Source organism: Xiphophorus hellerii, chromosome 14 (assembly GCF_003331165.1).
Source record: "Xiphophorus hellerii strain 12219 chromosome 14, Xiphophorus_hellerii-4.1, whole genome shotgun sequence".
NCBI classification, from domain to species: domain Eukaryota; kingdom Metazoa; phylum Chordata; class Actinopteri; order Cyprinodontiformes; family Poeciliidae; genus Xiphophorus; species Xiphophorus hellerii.
The window spans coordinates 6,187,570-6,207,179 of record NC_045685.1 but is presented as its reverse complement, the minus strand read 5'-3'; the positions used below and the strand labels follow the sequence as shown (position 1 = coordinate 6,207,179).

At 42.0% G+C, this 19,610-nt stretch overlaps 1 protein-coding gene across 2 annotated transcripts in view; it reads left to right on the top strand.

Annotated features, from left to right (window-relative positions):
• znf219 (zinc finger protein 219) overlaps positions 1–17,368 on the top strand; it is a 30,021-nt gene extending 12,653 nt beyond the window's left edge. The window contains exons 2-5 of one of the 2 annotated variants that reach the window (XM_032582819.1): positions 4,586–4,670; positions 4,877–7,217; positions 7,381–7,527; positions 10,432–17,368. In XM_032582819.1, the coding sequence (XP_032438710.1) occupies positions 4,880–7,217; positions 7,381–7,527; positions 10,432–11,615 (3,669 nt within the window). In that variant the 5' untranslated portion in view covers positions 4,586–4,670; positions 4,877–4,879 and the 3' untranslated portion in view covers positions 11,616–17,368. Of the gene's footprint in view, positions 1–4,585; positions 4,671–4,872; positions 7,218–7,380; positions 7,528–10,431 lie in introns of both variants that reach the window. The other variant, XM_032582820.1, reaches the window with a different exon arrangement.
• The last annotated feature ends 2,242 nt before the right edge of the window (positions 17,369–19,610 follow it).

Genomic DNA, 19,610 nt, shown 5'->3' with positions numbered 1-19,610 from the left:
ATGCGGAGCTTGCTGACATGTACAAACCCGCGCTCACCGCCTTCTCTATAATACTGTTGGTATTTAGACAGTGTCATCAAAACCTCCCCGAAATAAACTTGTCAGAACATATTGCCTTCTCGCTCCTTTTGGCAACTATTTACCAGGGACGTGATGTATGACTCAGCAACCTCCTCTTCTCCTCGCGCAACTTTCAAGTCAAGAGGGGTTATCACTATTTAAACCGTGCAAATGTGCTCAGATTTTTTTTAGAACAGGGCCGGTGGTGATGGTGGTGGCGATGGGTGGGGCGGGGGGGGCCAGGGGGGTCATCAGTTACCTCATTGCCCACAAAGTTACGCTGCAATTACTGTAATGACAACATCACTGCGCTGCTTAAACCGGCAGCACCGGTGCTTTTAAGCTGTCATTACCTTGTGTCATTACACTCCCACATGAATGCTGGGAATTTGTCAGTGAAGAGAAAGATCTACAAGAGTGTGAAATCCCCTTCTCTCCCCCAGTACCTTGCAAAAGTATCCACACCCTCTACAAAAGTGGTATCAGAATGTACATCCAGTTGGAAACACTTGTGGGCCACAAGAGCTGTTTCTCCCTCCCCCCCATCAGAAATGCCGTAAATTAGCTTTATTTTTATCTTTATCTGCTCAATAACAAGCAAAACGGGGCAAGATTTTATTGAAGCAAACAAAATGTTAGGCATAAAGGTTAGGCATAGGGTTCTGATTGTTTCTGTGGACCGAGTCTGTTTCTGACTAAAGGTTGCTGGATGTTTGTGGAGCAACCACAAACCTCACAGTAAATAGAACTATGAATTGTTTAAATCTCACTTTAATGAATAAAAACAAATCGTCCATCCAAAGCAACCGCCCGCCTTGAACGCCAGATGTGCTCCATTCTAGGATAACGGTGGGAGGGCACGCAAAATCTTCCAGAGGGTCGCAAATGGCCCCCCGGGCCTCACTTTGGACATCCCTGATACTTTTCACATTCTGTTGCTCTGCTATTACAAGCCTCAGTGTGTTTCTTTAGAGTTTTGGGGTCGACCAAAAACTAGCTCGTAGTTGTCAAATAAAAAGTTTGTGGTGCACATTTTTGTTCGCCTCGCCTCATTCAGATACCCCAAAATTAAACTCAGTTGTGAACTATTTGCAATTAGCAACACGCCATCATGGAAAAGCGTCAAGGAGAAATCCAATAAAGGCCACAAGCCGCGTACTGGGTTGATGGAGCCGAATCAGAAATTTCACATAAGACACTTTAAGTCTTAAGGAAATCTAACCCTGCATCCCTCCCCTAAACACACCAACCCCTCTTGACACATGGTGGTGACAGCATCGTGGTGTGGGGATCATTTTACCCAGCATGCCTCCAAAGATTTAAAGCTGAAATTACACCAGTAACTTAGCAAAGTGTTGAGAAAATCCAGCTCGTCGCTGCTGCGGTGTTGAATATAATTTGCTGGAAGGTGAAGCTCAGTTTCATAGCTTTGCAGCCTCTCACTGTGTTTCTCTAAAATTATCCTGTATTTATTTCCATTTCCCTCCATGACGCTGCCACCACCATGTTTCACTGTAGGTACGGTGTGTGTGTGGGGGGTGTGTGTGGATAAATAAATTTTCCATCACATGTGGCATCTTTTCCATTTTCCTTACACTTCAAAATTATGCGTCTCTTTCATGTGAATAAATAAAATTTAAAAAGTTGAGCAGTGTGAATACTTACGACATGTGTTGCCATCCGACCAGGACCGCCGCAATAAATTAAAATGCCTCTTTTTTGAAGAAGAAAAAGACGACTTCACAATTAATTTTATTTGTTGTTTTTGTTTATTTATTTTGGACATTTAAAACATCTTCCAGTCCCGGTGTTAAATGTTCATCTGAATTTAAAGTTTATTAATCTGTGAGAATGTGTTCCAGCATTATTATGTCATTGTCGTTATTTTAATGGAAAACGGTCTCAAGGCGACAATATCATCATTTGTCGCGATAACTTCTGGGACTATTCATCGTCCAGAAAAATGTTATTATGACAGGCCTACATCCGACTGTTGAAATCACCATAGATCCCATCAAACACACATTTTAATGGGATCTGATTTCTCCTGTAATTGTCTGTCTGCCTTAGCGACTAGCTGGATTTTTTTGGGGGGACGGGGGATTACAGCCTCCACTTGGAGAGCGTCTCCTATATGAACCCGTAACGTGAATAAATGCGCCTCTTGACCACGTCTAGAGGCGCTTTAGTCCCCCCCACCCCACTCGTTCCTCTGCACATTCCTTGGTTCATTTGCACCTTTTGTTGTTTCTGTCTCTGCTCCACCCGATTCCAATCTGATTTCTGCCCCTCCACCGGCCCCGGCCCGCCCCTCCCCTCTCCTTCCTTTTCCTCCTCTCTCCTCCCCCTCTTCCCTGCATCCTTTGCTGCACCTTATCGCCTCCTCTCCATCTATCCAAATTTTCCTCATTGGCATGACAGGGACCGGTGGTTGGCGACAGCCGCCGTCACGGCGGAACAATGCGCCGCGATGCTGATATTCATATGATAATAGCATCAGAGCTAAAACTGCAGAGACAGCCACACATACAGGCTTTCTTTCCTTTTTTTTTGCTTTCTGTCCTTCTGCTCATTTTTATCTGTATAATTGTTGTTTATTTTTCAAGAGCATAACATCTCTTTATATTATTGTGGCACTCTCTACTAACCTCTGTTCCAACATGCCTGTCTTTTTTAACCACCCCATTTTCGCCCCCCCTCCACCCCGCCCTGCAACACCATGTTGACAATCAAATTAAGTCATTTTCATTCCCATGGCCTCTGACAATGTTGTTCTGAAGCTGCCCTGTTTGTATATTCCTCTCCGTCTGCCTTTTCTCTTTCTCCATGTCTGCCTCCTTTCTCATTTTTTTTTTCTCCCTTGCTCTTCGCCATGTTGGCAGGGCCCAATCTACCAGCTGATATCAGCATTCCCTGGCACTCCGCCAACTGGCAACACTGCAGGAGAGAGAAAAAAAAAAGGGGGAGAGAGGGAGCGAATGAAAGAAAATTAGTGAATAATAGACGGCGGGAGGGTGCGAGAGGATGAGAGGGGGATGGGAGAAGAAGTATGAATCAGGGAGAGAAAGAAAAGACAGACGAGAGTGGGGAGAAAAGAAGATGGGGAGAGAAGGAACAATAATGGTGGATTAAGAAAGGGCTGTGTGTGAGTGTTCATGTGATTGATATGGGGTGATATCCCTGTGAGTCATAGCTGAGCTAAAATGTCAACTGGCTACATGAGAATCTCTTTGTCATCCAGCCTCAGCGACATACACACACACACACACACACACCTACACACACGCACACCCCAACACATGCGTCCTACAAACACATACATGATCCCGCCGCCATGCAAACGCCAACATATCTGCCACACCTGCGAGCACAGATGTTCTATTGTTTTTGCACATTGATTTATGACCTTTTGTTTTGTTGCGGGAGCATTCGCCGCTGCTCAACTGCACCGAATGATGGGCATGAAAACAACAACAACAACAAAAAACCCCTCTACAGCCTGAATGTGCCTAAATCCAGTCAAACTGCTGTGTACTCCAAAAAAAACCCAAACATTTGGGGTGTGTATGTGAGTAAGTGAGTGAGCCTGCCAAAAAAAAAAGGGGGAAAAAAGGCTCAATATGCTGTATATCACACTTTACGTTTTAGCTGATGTGTTAACTGGGGTGACAGTCGCAGTGCAGGCAACACAATAGTCAAAAAACGCTTACATTTGTAAATGACCTAAGCAAGTAGCCATGACTAAGCAAAGTACAACCACACCCAAGCAGAGGATTCAAGAAATATTGTCGCGGATGCATGCTCCCTGTGTATGGAATCCCGATTTAAGCTGAAAAAAAAAAAAAGCTGCTACTGTATGTGTGGACAGGAAGGGTGTGTGGGGAAGTCAAAACATTGCGCGCCCATCCTGTTTGGGACACTCCATGTCCTGCGGTGGTGCCCTTAACTTCTAAACACACTCGCATAAATGCACACCGGTGCGCAGTCACACACCGGCTAATCGTCCCATATGTGCTGACAGTATGCGGGAGAATCCCGCGAACACACGGAGGAGGATACGAACAGGTGCGCACCTGTTACGCGTTGAGGCGCACGCGCTCACGCCCACGCAGGCTGAGGAGTAAATGAAGATCAAGTGACGGGTTTCTTTTATGTGCACGCGTTAAAACATGGTTTTAAAACCGGCGAGCACGCGTGTCGTTCGTTTTGTCGTCGGAAAATGGTGATGGAACGTGTTCAAAGTGTCTTCAATGCAAATTGCTTTTAATCCTGTTCAACAAGAAAGGGGGGGAAAAAATCCTACGGTTTGATGCTCAGCATTGCAAATCATTTCCTCTTACACTTGTACAAATTTACCATTAGGCAGTTAAGTCAGATTGTTACTAAAATGCAAGATTGCATAAAATGTTTTGAGCTGCACAGAAACTCAGGTTCAAAAATGTTTTTTTTAAAAGCTTGATATTGAGAAATTTGTGTTGGATCTTCCTGTTCACTGATTAGATTTATTTGTTTATGTTGTCCCCAGGAAATTATAGAAGGAGGCTGCCTCAGAAGTGTTTCCCCCCTAAGCCGAGATACTAAAGAATGGCATAACACCAAACACACTGCTAGTAAGTTTCTGCCCCACCCTTCTAGACAGGATGTATGAGAACCTTACATAGTTGAATAGACACTTTTAGAATGTGTTTTGAAAGCAGAAAATTCTATTGTAGTTGGGGAGTGGTTAACTATTTTAGTGATTTAAAAGCAATAAGTTCAATGATATTTTATTCAATCATTGCCTGACTTCTGCTTGTCTTTATCTTTTCATTGATAGAGGATGGATTCTCCACCAGAGTGTGTGTTGTCTCTTGCTTGTGAGCAGCCACAGTCTCCCCAAACGCTGCCATCTCTTGACCACAGCCCTCAAGCCTCCTCTCCTCTACCCGACAGCCCCGTTGTCCTGCCGATCCCCAGCCCTGAACCTTCCCCGCAGAGCCCTGACACCACGCCGTACTTCCCCCTCTCTCCCTTCCCCCTACAAGAGGTCAACAATAATGATTGCCTTGATCTTGATGGAGAAGATTGCGAAGAAGAGCTAGATGGAATTCCTCCATCTCCGACCCCAGCTGTAGCTTTGTTTCCAGGAGGAAGCGCTCAAGATGCGGGATGCAACCCCGGTTTGGATTCCTCCCCACCAGACACGCCGTCAGCTCCTTTTCTTGGTTATGGTGCCCTTGAGTTGGCCCTTTCTTCAGGACAGGGTGGAAACTGCAGCGATGAGCTAGATCTTCAACTGTTCCAGAAGGAAACTGTTACCAGGGCAACACCTGGAGCTGGAGGGGCCTCGCCTGGGCCTGCACTCAAGTTTCCTTGTCATGTGTGTGGGAAGAGGTTTCGATTCCAAAGCATCTTGTCTCTTCATGCTCGAGCACATAGTTTGGACCGAGATCGAAGAGCTGCATCGCTGTACCGCACTAGACCCCCCTCAACTTCCCTTAAGCAACATCTCAAAATCCATCAGAATCACAAAGATTTGCTCTCCAATCACAGAAGTCGTGCAAATCAGCGTTTACTGCCAAAAACTCTAATCCAGCACCTCACGGAGGAGGAGGATATCAATGGAGAAGACAAAGGTCTAGATGATGATCTGAAGCCAGACCAGAACCCAAACTTTTTATTGGATGACAGCACACCCTTGACCCCACCCCTCACAGAAGACCCTGTATCTGTAACCTCCCCTTATTCCTCTACTGGCGAGGGCTCATCTGTTGCCACAGCGCCTACGTTTCGCTGCCATGCCTGTAAGGGAAAATTCCGCACAGCTTCAGAACTGGCGCGTCACGTCCGCATCCTCCACAACCCGTACAAATGCACCCTTTGTCCTTTCTCTGCCAGCCAAGAAGAGAGTCTGGCATCTCACTTACAGGAGTGCCACCCCTCCCCGGAGGTGTCGGCCTTGACAACAGCCTTCAACTGCAGGACCATCATTGACACACCAGTGCCCACCCCAACCCATACTCCCGCCCCGACCCCAGGTAACGCTCAGATCTCATCGGCTGCTGGAGCCTCTGCATCCTCTTCAGTGCCAGCATTTCGCTGTGATACTTGTGGCCAGAGATTTACCCAGTCCTGGTTTCTGAAGGGACACATGCGAAAACACAAGGACTCCTTAGACCATAAGTGCCAGGTGTGTGGACGTGGCTTTAAGGAGCCTTGGTTCCTCAAGAACCACATGAAAGTTCATCTTAACAAGCTCGGCCTCAAAGCTGGATTGGGAACCCATGGTATTCTCGGGAATGCTGAGCAGCAGTCAAAGGGCTCTGCTAGTACACACACCCTGAACTCCCTGTACTCGAGCCTGCTCATGGCCCATCGAGGAGGTGGAGCCAGAGGTGGACAAGGAAGGTCTGACAGAGAAACTGGGGGTAGGATCGATATGAGTTTAAGCAAGTCTGCTATCCTGGGATACCTTGGCTTGCCCAGTGATGGCAGTGGGGCCAGTTGCATGGAAAGACTTCAAGCAGCAGCTCAGGTGGCAGAGATGGGAAACAGTGGTGGAGGCAGAAGTGGAGGTGGTGGCCCTACCAGAGGAGGGGGAACATCCAGAGGAGGTGGCACAAGTGAAACCACATCAACTATTTCAGAAGGAGGGGATCAGGCAACTTGGTGGCAGCTGGTTGCTCGCAGCCTGGCTGTTGCACAGCAGCAGCAACAGCAGCAGCAGAGACCACAGCAACGAGGGCAGCAACGAGGGCAGCAGCAAGGTCAGCGAGCCCCAGGTCGAAGTTCAGTGATCACAGAAGCAGACCAAATCAGAGTCTACCGATCAGGCCCAGATCCCAGAGGAGAGTCAGGAGGAGCCGGAGGGCCTTGGGAATGCCCGGACTGCGGAAAGTTGTTCCGCAGCCTGCAGCAGGTGGTTGTGCACGCTCGCGTCCATGCTCAGAGGCCGCAGAATCATGGCACCAGTGAAGAAGAGGGGGCTGGTACTCGAAGAGGAGCGGGGTTGGGAAGAGGAGGCAGCGGCGGCGGTGACGTGAGACCAGAATCCCAACTTCACGGTGGTGGATCCCAGCAAATGGTAGATGGAAGACAGGAATCAAAACTGAACAGCAGTATATCTCAGCAAGCAGGAGCAGTCACAGGGTTTCACTCTGTTATTTCAAACTTCAAAGGTATCACATCTGTTTTCTTGTTTTCTTTGTGTTCTCTGCTGTTTGCTTGTTCACACCTAATGTGTAAATTTCTCTCCTATCGTTTTACTGTAGTAAATAATGTCTATTTCTTCAGTAAAAGCTGTTATGCTAACATTTTACTTTCCTTTTTCTCCACTCGCAGGAGAAAACGGCTTCACAGCAGTCTCCTCCATGCCCTCTGTTCCCACCAGGGAGCGAGTGCGTGGCAGAGGGATAAAAGACTGCCCCTACTGTGGCAAAGCCTTCCGCTCTTCCCACCATCTCAAAGTGCACCTGAGAGTTCACACAGGTGAGACGCAGCTGTGGGCTTAATAAGCCACTTTTCTCTGTTTTTTTTACCTCTAGAAATCCCTGGAAAGGTTTCTTGAGTGTTGTCTCGTTTTCATAACTACCTCTTTATTTTTCCACACATTGACTCCAGAGAGCTGACCAGTGCTAATCATAGATCTCTACTGCAGGCAAGTGAGCGGCTCCTCTGGAGCTCTAGCCCTGCGCAGGAGTAGAGCTCGGGCACATATTAGCAGTAGCTTCTGAAGAGAAAATTAAGCCATGCTGGGGATTTAAAACCGAGACGGCGCTCACTTCTCTCACTTGCGTGCACCCTCATCTCCATTGCAAGGTCAAACAAATATAGACTTTATGACTGGTGATTGAAACAATGCTGGTTTACATGAGGAACTTGAAACAATTCAGTCTAATAAAGGACAAAAATTTACCTGTTTGTATCAGAGTATGAATGGATTGGAGTCCCATGTATATCATCAACATACAGTGACTTACAAGGTTATCAAAAAGGTCTTTTAACCCCGTAAAAAGTGTTTTTAGGGTGAGTTAAGGGATAAACGTTCACATTTTTTATTGTTACAACTAATTACTACAAGGTATATTGTTGGAATTTAATGTCGTCGACCAACACAAATTAGCATAATGCCAAGATGCAACAAACTTTGCATCAAAGATTGAAATGTTTGCCCAAACTCAGTCAGATTGGAAGGGTTGAATTCGTGAACATAAACTTTCATCAAGCCAAGCTGATTAAAGAATTGGGACTGGGAACAATTTCTCAATCGTGGTTGGGTGTGAACTTTAACTAGGACATTCTAAGATTTTGATAGGTTTGAGCTAATCCATTAAGTTGCTGCTCTGGCTATATGATTAGGTTTGATTTGCTGCTGAAAGGTTAACTTCCTCCAAGGCTTTTGGAGACTCTCACAGCTGCATTTAGTTTCATCTGAGTTTCCATCAACCTCCCATACTGTTGTTGAAAATAATCTACACATCATGACGTTGCCACCTTTATGTTTCACTGAGGGGATGGTTTGTTCAAATCGCTGGGCAGTGTTAGTTTTCTTCTAGAGACAGCCATTTTCTATGTAGGTCAACAAGTTCAACTTTGTTCACTGGATTTTGTTGAAGTGTAGAGTGAAGGGACCTGAGCAAAATCGCACTATATATTTTTCATATTTTATTAATAAAAAAAAAAAATTAATTGGTTGTAATCAAATCAGTAAGAATTGTGACAAAGAATGTGCGATCTTTCTTTAACGTTACAATTTTGTGTTCTTTCACAAAAGTCATCGAATAAAATATGTTGAGACTTGAGGTTGCTACATGGCAAAATGTGAAAGAATTAAAGGCTTAAGAAAACCTTTGCAATGCAATATGGCTTTCAGTTAACACTAAAATAACAAGAATGCAAGTTAACAAAAATAGTTTTTATTATTTCTTGCTGTTAGTGGTTTTTATTGAGCATAATTAGGAAAAAAAAAGCAGAGAAAAAAAAGACATACAGCAACAGTGTTATCGTTAGCAATCCAACCCCTGGTGGATGCGTTAAAGACTCCATGTCTGAGGTTCCCCAATCTAACACTGCACCACATGCTGACCTTAATACACTTCTTGGTAAGAAAATTATGACGTCAAAAGGAAGAACCTGGCCTCTCTTGCAGCGCCTCCCTAGCATCGTTAGTGGATTATCCGTGGCCATTTCTTAATATTTTCCTGTGCTTGATACATCTCATTAAAATTAAACACCATCTTGTCCATTTGTGAGATCTCCATCAATCTCAATCAGCCCAAAATGCACTCACAGTTCTTCAAAGTATTCTCACCGTTGTACAACGGAGTATGATCGTGAGCTGACAATTTGTTAAATTTCAGCTTTTTTTATGCTGTAGATAAGATCTTTTGCACTTTTCATATGCAATAGGTTTCCTGCTGTTGACAAGCAACATGAGCCTCTGGTAGAACCAGCTGTGGTATTTTAACTGTAATGGAACACTGCCATCTACCTTCAAACTCTGCAACTACGGCTCCCACTGCACACTAATAAAATGTAACCCAGTGGCACTTATTTACCCTTAGCTGCCCTGACATTGCACTCTAAGGGGATCCACCCAGTGAGGTCTTGTTCCTGCGTTAGCTTCATTGCTACATATGCCTTGAACTTTTCACATTTTGTCACATTACAATCACAAATTTAAGTGTATTTTATTCATATTTTATGTGATTCACCAACAAAACGCAAGTAGACCCAGTTACTACACTAAACTTTGGCGGCGCTGCAGAGATCCACCAGGAATTACAAATGACAAAACATTTCTAAAAACTTGCTATTATTAAAATAATCTGCTCTGGGAGTTGACTTGAATTCAAAGTTCAATTAAATACAAGTTGATACACGTTTGTAAAACAAGATGGTAGGCACTATGTGAGTTGACATCACATTTAACTTGTATTATTTGTGATTTAGCATTATTTTTGTCCACTTCTATGTTTGGCTTTTTCATTTAGTGAAAGATGTGCTGTCCACACGTGCTGCACACAAACGGTAAATTTCCATAAGTGATTAAGAACAAATGTCCGTCCACACAAACAAATGCTGCATACAGAGAGCGACGGAGCCTCTATATCACAGTTTCAAAAATGACGCAAGTCACATGGCCTCATGGAAACATAAAACTGCAGCTTTGAAATGTATCTAGTCTGGGACCCATTTTCAAAAATGATTGTTTTTGGTTTTCCAAAATGCCAGATATGTGTGAATGCACAGCCTAAACGACAAAATCCCTTTGTGGATACACCCAAGAAACTCCTAATCTTGTCTCCGTGTGAACAGGGCCTGAGACTTGTGGTCAATGTTACATATGTCCAGATGTAATCAGTTTGATTTGACATACTGTTTTTCCTGCAGGTGAAAGACCCTACAAATGCCCCCACTGTGACTATGCAGGCACTCAGTCTGGGTCACTGAAGTACCACCTCCAGCGGCACCACAGGGAGCAACGCAATGCCTTATCAGCTTCCTCCAATTCCTCCTCTGGGCCCACCTCCAGCATTCACACATCTGGAACCCCTGGATTGGTCAAGCAGCGTCGAACTCAGCTCAACCACGGCCCGATCAACCGAGGCACTGCTGATACATCCGTTTCACGGTCCAGCCAGCAGTCTTGGCTCCTGGGCCTCCCAGACCAACGGGAACATCGGAAGGCTCTGGCAGCTCTAAGGGATGTCGACTTGGAGACCCAGTACAGGTATCTGTCTGGAGTTATGGGGGCCCTGTACCAAGGAGGGATGGAGGGAAATTGGATCAGGGGATCCCCCCCACCAAAGACTACTAAAGTATCCCGGCGTAAGCCTCTCACTACTAGTCGAATGGTTCAGCCACAAAGTGACAAAGATGAACCTGTGCCATCAACTCAGGAGGGAGGGTTTGAACCTTTGGATCTTTCCCGTCGCACCTCGCCCAGCCACGGAGGGATGGAGGAGAATGAAAGCATTGATGCCGGAGATGGAGGCGTTGGGTTTGGTGTTGATGGTGGGAGGGATAGCTCAGCAGGGGTCAAACTGAGCCAGTGTTTGTTCTGCCCTTTTCATACATCATCAGCTGAGCTGATGGCCATGCATATCCAAGTAAACCACACAAGTAAGTCCAGGCGCAAGAGGGTCTCCTCTGCTCTCCTGGATGATGAGCGTGCCCAAAGGGCCACCAAGCCACGGATGGATAACTCCGACCTCGATCCTCTGACATTATGGAGGCATGTGAGTGAGGGAGAATCTCCAGTCCCTGTGGGGCACTGGTCTTCAACTCAGCACCAGATCACTAATGGTCACCTTGAGGATACAGCAGATCATCTGGACGAAGCTTCTTATCGTCAAGACTCTGTGGCTTCAGTGCCCAAGAATGTAAGAGACAGCCCAGCTGTCAAGGAAAAGACGCAGGAGGAGAAAGAAGAACTCGATGAAGAATTTGAAGAGAACATGGAGAGCAGCAGTGTGGAGGATTTGCAAGATCGGGATCTGAGGATGTCCCTCGACCTTTCACCAGCTCTGAGCCCCAACATGGTAGTGGAGGATGACAAGGTCCTAACTGGGTAAAAGAAAGAGACAGAGAGAGTTTCAGCTGTATATGTGATAGACAAGAAATAATGCAAAAGGCATCCCTTCATAGTTTAATTTATGAGAACACGTAAAGAGTCTTGAAGATTAATGTTTCCGCAAAGCGGAGGGAAAAAGTGCTGCTTTAATATTCCCTCTGGTATGACTTGTCTACTATCTTTGTGACTGCTTAATCCTCTACAACATACACTAATATTCCTATAATCTCAAAGGAGCATCTACACAACTTTTCAGGATTTTTGTAGGCCACTTTTTGTATTTGTCCCTCTCCCCCCAAGAAAAAGTCCAAGGTTGTTGCTTTTTGAGATGATATTCTATTCAACAAACATCTGCTAAGGGTCTAGCATCATTGCAGAATCTCAAACTTTGACGCATTGCTATATAAGAAGGTGTATTCCTGACTACTACACTGAGTGAGCTGAACAGGTAACTCTAGAGACTGACCACTGAACAGTTTGAGACTGTCAGCTTCATCTCCCTCCTCAATCCACAGAAAGTTTTAAGCTATCTGGCATTAATTTAAGGCATGAGGTGACTGTTTCCTCGACTGTGTATCACTGCCTTGTTTTTCAGCTAAGTGTTTAACGATTACTGTCCTAAAAAACTTATCTGAAAGAAAAGTTTGTATTTTTTTGTTGTTGTTGTTGTAATCAGTTAGTGCCTGTTCATGTATGTTGTCAAAAGAGTCTCTGGCGTTGTCCGAGTCTCGCATAGGTCGCTAATTTTATCGGAATATACAGTTTCAAATGATTTAAATACAATATATTTGTTTAAAGTGGTTCTAGGGTGTTGTGAATAGTTGTAAAAGAAATGCTACATCATAGCGTTAATGTTCTTGACACAGACTGTAGCCGGTTTGTGGTTCTTTTCAAAAGGAGTTAAAAAAATTTTAAAAAGTAGGCGGTGACAAGATGTTTAAAGACTACGAGATAGAAGAAGGGGCACAGTTTAGAATTCAGTGTTTTCAGCGCCAGCTGGGTTGTGGTCCGTCGTGCTGAACAAACGATAAATCAAGGACTTGAGGGCTGCAGGGGGCAAGATTGAGCCCTCTTCCACAATCAGCTGGCACGTTGTAATAAAAACAACCGTGTCAAAAATAGATAGAGGGTTAAAAATGAAAAATAAATACAAAGTTGCTATCGGACAAGACAAAATCCGAGAAATAAGCTGTACTTTTGGTATATGGTGACTTTTGGACAACTAGAGTTCTTCTCTTCTTTCTTTTCTGTAAAAAAAAAAAAAAATCCCCGAAAAGACAACGGTAGGAGTAATTATTAAAACACTAACACATGCTTAGACATCCCAGTAGTATATGTGTAGCTTTTGTAAAGACAGACAAGAAAAGAAAAACCCACAGACTTTTGTTTATTTTCGTTTCAAGATGCTTACAGAAAAAGGTTATCAATATAGGTAATATTGATTATAATGTTTGTGAGCTAAGACTAGTTGGAATGTCTATACAGAGCACTGTGCAAGGTTTGAGTTCCCAAAGTAGTTGTTTTTCTGTTGACTCTATCGATAGACCAAACTTTTTGTTTTTTTCCAATGGCAGTTTTTGTTGTCATTTTAAATGTGTAAGTGTGTGGCTTGAGTAGATTTATCCCATCGATTAACAAACAGTTGCAAAGCATAATTAGAGCTCAAAATATAAATAACTAAGAATATGAAGTTAAAAAAAATAACGTAAAATAAAGAGATTTGAAGGTATAGCTAATAAAAGTAGACGGCGCTGGTTAATGCCGACTTTTGTTATTTGATGGGATATAAGGCTTGTGGTGTGATATCAGAACAAATGTTTATGTTGTTGGCAGTGTCAGTCTAAATTAGCATTAGTACACATGTAAGTAAAAATTTGTGTAGCACTATCAGATATTTCTAGAGAGTTTTCTAAACACATTATACATTTAGAGGGCATCGTCAGGCATATCTGATTCCACACATACCTCTAAAAGGTCTGATAATCTCCTGTCTTCTGCCGATGTGCTTTGTGATGCTAATGCTAATACTAGCTTTCACCCTCTTGATGGAAACTTAGCTGTAACTTTTTTAACATTTAAAACAACTGGTCCTGGTTACTTGTTAGAGTCTTAATTTTTTTAAGGAAATAAGATGAGTAAATTATTTAAGCTACACTTTTAAAATAAGACTTTACAAATGGAAGTAGTTAAAATGCTAATGCTAGTTGCTTTCTCTTTGTGGAATCTTTGATTGCGACTGTTTTAATCTTTGACACTTTAACAATTCGGATAAACTATTACAGTTTTAAATCCCCCCCCCCCCCCCCCCCCAAAAAAAGGAGGTAAATAATAAACTTAATTTTAGCTACATCTTTTAAAGTTGATGCAACATTATAAGTAAAGGAAGTTAGGATGCTAGCGCTAGCTTGCTTCCTCTCCATGGAATCTTTGATGTGACAATTTTAATTTGACACTTTTAACTTTTCAGACAAAACAGTTGTTACAGTTTAAGAATAAAAACCAAAGAATCCGAGTAAATGATGAACTTTATTTTAGCTGTGCTTTTCAATATATGCAACATTAAATTTATGTATGTATTGGGGTCAGTTTGTTCCTTCGCTAATTCATACCTCCATTCTGTACTCCCGTGTCAATGATGTATCTAGGTAGTTTAACGTTTTGATAAAGTATGAAGATAAATAGTACCCACACTACTCACAAAATATTTATTGCTATTTTTTTGTGTGTGGATTTCATATTACACCCCATCATCTATTGTGGTTCTGATTGCTGTGTGGGTTAACTTAACCTTAAATTAACATCGCATAACCTCAGTGTTTATTTATAGTGAACACTGAGAACAATACAGAACATTACTAAAACAATCAGTGGTTATATCTGGTACAAAATGTACCCAATGTGGATACAAAAAGACACAATGTTTGTACAAAACGCTGACAAATCTTAACAGAAACACTGGATTATGAAACAAGAAAATGTAAAAAGCACAAGATTGCAAGCGTGGGAATTGCCCAGCAAAACCTACTTGAGGACCCCGTACTGCCCAAGCAGTGTGTTTGACAACACACATTAATTTGCCTAAAATAATGTAACTTTACTATACATATCAACTGATTGTACACCTCGATGAATACATAACTTTAAAAGTCCTCATTTGTACTATACCAGATTTTATAGATTCAGTTTTTGCAACGATGCATGGCATCTGTAGAAACTCCACTGTGTTTGGGTGAGTCTCTTGAGTCCCAGTAACAATATAGTCAGTATTGTGTCTCAGTGGCTCACGAAGACAATTCACTACCATGAGAAAATAATGCTACAGTATTAGTTTTACTACACATTTGACGCTGTAGAAGATAGATTTCGATCACCAGATATTCCAGACTGCCACGGATTTTGATAGACTTCCACTGCATGCGTGTTGCAGCCCCAACATGCGATGTATACACTGCAACAGAAGCAGCTGCAACTCCGATGTCACGGCAATCACCAAACCATATCTACACCTAAACTCGCTCTATGCAAATGTGGAACTGTTTGGATTCTGGATGCTTAAAACGGACACTATCTGTTGTCTCCATTACAAATGTGCGAAAATCTTTGTTGAAAGAAGAAAAAACAATTTTGCGATAGCTGTAAATGGCGTCTTATTCAGTTGTTGGAGCAACAAGCCCTCGGGAACGGCTACGTACGACACGTTTTGGGGAAATTGTAGTCTACAATTTTACAGAAGAGCTTCTGATGAGCTGTGATAGCTCTGGTGGAGCCAGCTGCACACTGTCCGAAAAAAACCTCGAAAAACAAACTATCTTCCTCCTGCTACTTCCTATTTCGTCTTCTTTGTTATTTCTGCCAGTAGTAACATCCAGCTGTCGATCACGCGACTTGTGTGATGCGAAAAAGGTGTTTCTATTGCAGTTGTGCGAAATACATCTATTTTGATACAGATGATAACCACCTCATTACCACAAACACTTTATCAAAAACGTGAATTATTTCAAAATTGCCGTGCTTTCTTTTAAGCAAATGTATTTTTGCAATTTTATGGTAAATTACTGACCTCCATTCTGATTAATTTATCTAAGTATTAGAAGACTTTGTGAGACCATTCAGATATATTTACTGTATGCATAAGTATGAAAAAATTCTCATGTCACAGCAGAAATAACTTAGCCACTCCCTGAAACAGCAGAACACTGCGAATTCCACACCACTGATCCCAAAACGTGTGCACTATTCATGACTGGAGTGAATCAGAAATCCTTTAAAGATGCCACAAAACTTCATATTCCACACAATCCCTATCTTTTCCCATATTTTTAGACTTAAACAAGTGCTTTTCAATACACCAGCATATATGCCAAGATGGAAAGCTGTTCCGAAAACATTTAGTGATGGAAACACTTCTGACGTTGCCCCTCTACACGTTAGGTGTGTTCAGAATGTTCCCCAGCAATATCTGGTGGCTCCGTACTGACTGTGTGTACTAAATGGTTTGGCTTAGGTTAACATTGGTTCTGAAAATGTGCCACAGGAGTCCGTCTGGAGTTACTGCCACCACACTTTAATGTGCATTAATGTGTTTGGAGTCTGTTTTTTTAGAGCACCTTATGAGTTTTTGTAGTGAAAAAGTCCCTTAGTGGTGTCTCCTTTACAACTACTATCAATGCCACCGTGCCTTCTGTTTCAAGCACTTCCTGGTGTATTTTGTAAAACTCACCAAAAGCACTTAGCCTATATCACACTTTCGCTCCTCTCTTCCTGTTTTCTCTCTGTTCATGTTCCCTCCTTTTATCATTCCCTTCTTCCCTTCATCACACTGGCTTATTTCCTTATTCTTTCGTTCCCATGTCTTTGCTTCCCGACCGGCCGTTCTCTCCTGTGGCGAGCAGTTTTCGTGCCAGCGTCTCCTGCTCATCAGGCCCGTTGGGCCTTAAACAAGGCCACTAGGCCTCACTTTTACCCCGACTCTAAAAGAAAAAAAAAAGAAAAATTACGGACTGTCTAAGCCCTAGGTGATTTAAAAAGAATGGTTGTAGCTGTAGAGTGAGGCTACCTGTAGTCGTCATACTAATCCTTGGTAAACCAAAGCCCAAAGTCTTTGATTCTTGAACGATGTTTTTTGTTTTTAACATCATGAGGTGCCAAAACATGTCCAATGCGACACTAAAGATACAAACGCTTGAAGAAGGAGGACAACTTACAGATTTTTCTCCCTTCCATTTCTGTTTTCTTTCCATCCCCCTGCTTGCTCTTCCTCCACGTCCTTCTCTCGTCCATAAATCAGTCTCTAGCACCACTCGAAGGTGACGTGTACTATCTGGTATTGAGGCCTTTATTAGAGGTTTTTTTTTTTCTTTCTTCTCCTTTCTGTTTGTGTGGTGTTTGTTCAATGCCGTCGAGATGGAGAAATGCTCTTATAATGATAAGTATTATTGTTTTTGGCATTATGGTTAAAAAAAAACAAAAGAGAAATGTGATGTTGAATGTTGTACAGATAGCTCTAGAGATGTTGTGTTTTTGTTTTGTTTTGGGTTCTTGTTTTTGTTTTTTTGTTTTTTAAGAGAGCACAAACTTGAGCGATGGCCCCTTCGGCTCCTCCCACTGGCAGATGGGAATAAAATCGCCGGCCAATCATTGTACTGTAGACAATGGTCCTGTCACTATGACATATTGACGGAGACAAAGTGACGCTGCTGAAGTTTATTGATCTGAGAGAACAATAAAAAAAATTTGGTAAACTTTATGTTTAAACCCCCCCCCCAGCAAAACAAAAAGATCTGTGTCGCATACTAGCAGCTAAATTATTAGAAAAACATATTTCTTGAGATAAAATAGTGTGAAATTGTTAATCTTGGTTTGTATGTGTTCAACTGTGCACATCTTATGTGCATGCTTGTGTTTTTAAGAACATTTCATGCAAAAAAGAGAAAGATATTACTACTCATTTCAAAAGGAAGTGAAAAATATTTCATTTAAATTGAAATGACTTTAATGAATTTAAATGGCGTGGATGAAATTCTCCTAAAGTAATCATATCTAACACTTCTCAAAGCTTCATCTCTCAATCCTGGTTTTACTATAAGGTTGTCTTTTTGTTTTGTTTTTTTTTATCAAGTATTGCCTTGAAATGACAAATCTCTCCTGAGGTGAGGGGGCCACGCTGAGTTTGGGCTCTTGTGTAGTTGACTGCCATTGCAGTGAGGGAAAAACTGACCTAACATAGTAGTGACTAATATAACTTTGTGGACAAATGGAAAAAAAAAAAAAGAAACACATTAGAAATAAAAACATGGAAAAAAATAGAAAATGTATGTCTTTTTTTATGCATATACACTCAGATTTTTATATTTTTCACTTTTAACACCTTTGATACTTTTCAATATAAAGTTCTGATTGCCTTGTATGTTTAAATGCTGGGTGTATTGCTGAGAAAGTATCAGCAAGTTTCTTTGTAATTGTAGGTTTTTTTTTTCCTTTTTCTTTGGTCTTTGATTGCTTTTGACTTGACAATTTTGTAACAAAAACTACGGACAAGACCGGTGAAGAGGAAGGAAAACAGTAGGCTAAATTATGAATAATTATATTGATAATCACATTATCATCTTATTATAATTATGATAATAATTTATCATTTATTATGATAATAAATTATAATAAAGTTCTCATTTATACTGAGATTAAATCATACACAAATTAACTACTTACTAATGAAGCCAATTGACTTAAATTTTTCTGTTGAAAACCAAACCTTGTCTTTGGACTATTTGGATCGTCTTATCTATCAAAAACAAAAAAATAAAATAAATATATATATACAGTATATACTGTATGTATGCAAATATATATATTTGCATATAGAGACAAATATAGACGATTAAGGTTTCAATGTGATGAAATCTAAAAAAAAAAATACATAAATTAAATACAGTTTAATTATTATTCTAAGGTGTGCGATTCTAATCCATAGTGTTATTTTAGACTTGGAAGAGAAGAGAGCCCTCATGTGGACATACGCTAAATTGCAATCTTATGTATTTGTTGCATGTAAAACAAGAAAATTGAGGGCTTGTGCTTGCTGCAGTTGTTTCTGTTCTTCATTGCAGGTACCAATGTGACTAGGTGTTATGATGAAGAGCACTCAAAGGGCTTTCTTTAAAGGGATAGTTCCACTTTTTCAGGACTAGGGTTCAGTTAAGATGTTGTGAGTAGTAAATATCATTACTGCTGTACAGAGGTTCATGGAAGATACGTTTTGGAGCTAATCTCCGGTCTGTGACATTTCCAGGAGTTTTATCCAAATGACATGCTGAGCTGACATTGATTCGCAACAGTGAAACATGGACTGTGAAAAGATGTCTTAAAGGGGAAATATTATGTATTTTCTAGGCACGTTTTATTGCATAATCAAGTAGCTATGTTGCATTTAGTTACAATAAAAATGCTATAATTAAGACTTAGAAGACATTTGACTTTTCAAAGTCAAATTTCTGAAATTGGGCCTCTGTCACTTTAAAATCTCCTGCTGTTTCCGAAACTCCTTCAGGGAGTAGTCACAACAGCACTCCTCTATTAACCCTTGAATAATACTTTTCAATGCAACACTTTGTCAGTGTTGCAATAAGAAGTAGCTCATGTAATGATGTGCCGTTCCACCAGGTGTTTAATGATTGCTGCTGCCACTAGTCTGAAGGAGCTGAGTGGGGACGTCCTGGTGGACGGCTGCTCTGTGAGGTGGATGTTCGGTAACTTGGAAACTTCTGTTCTGAGGGTGAGCTGCACCTCGAAGGCGGGGCTAGTTTCACCCAGGTGTTTTGCACAGCTGAACGGTTGCCATGGAGATTAAAGGATTTCTCACAAATTTAAGGACAAGAACTACAAAATGGACGCCATCAAGCTGGACTGCAACTTGGAGCTGCGTCCATGGACAAGCCCCACGCCTTTCTACAGAAAAGTTTCATGGTCAGGTATTTGCCAACAATGAGACGACAGATTT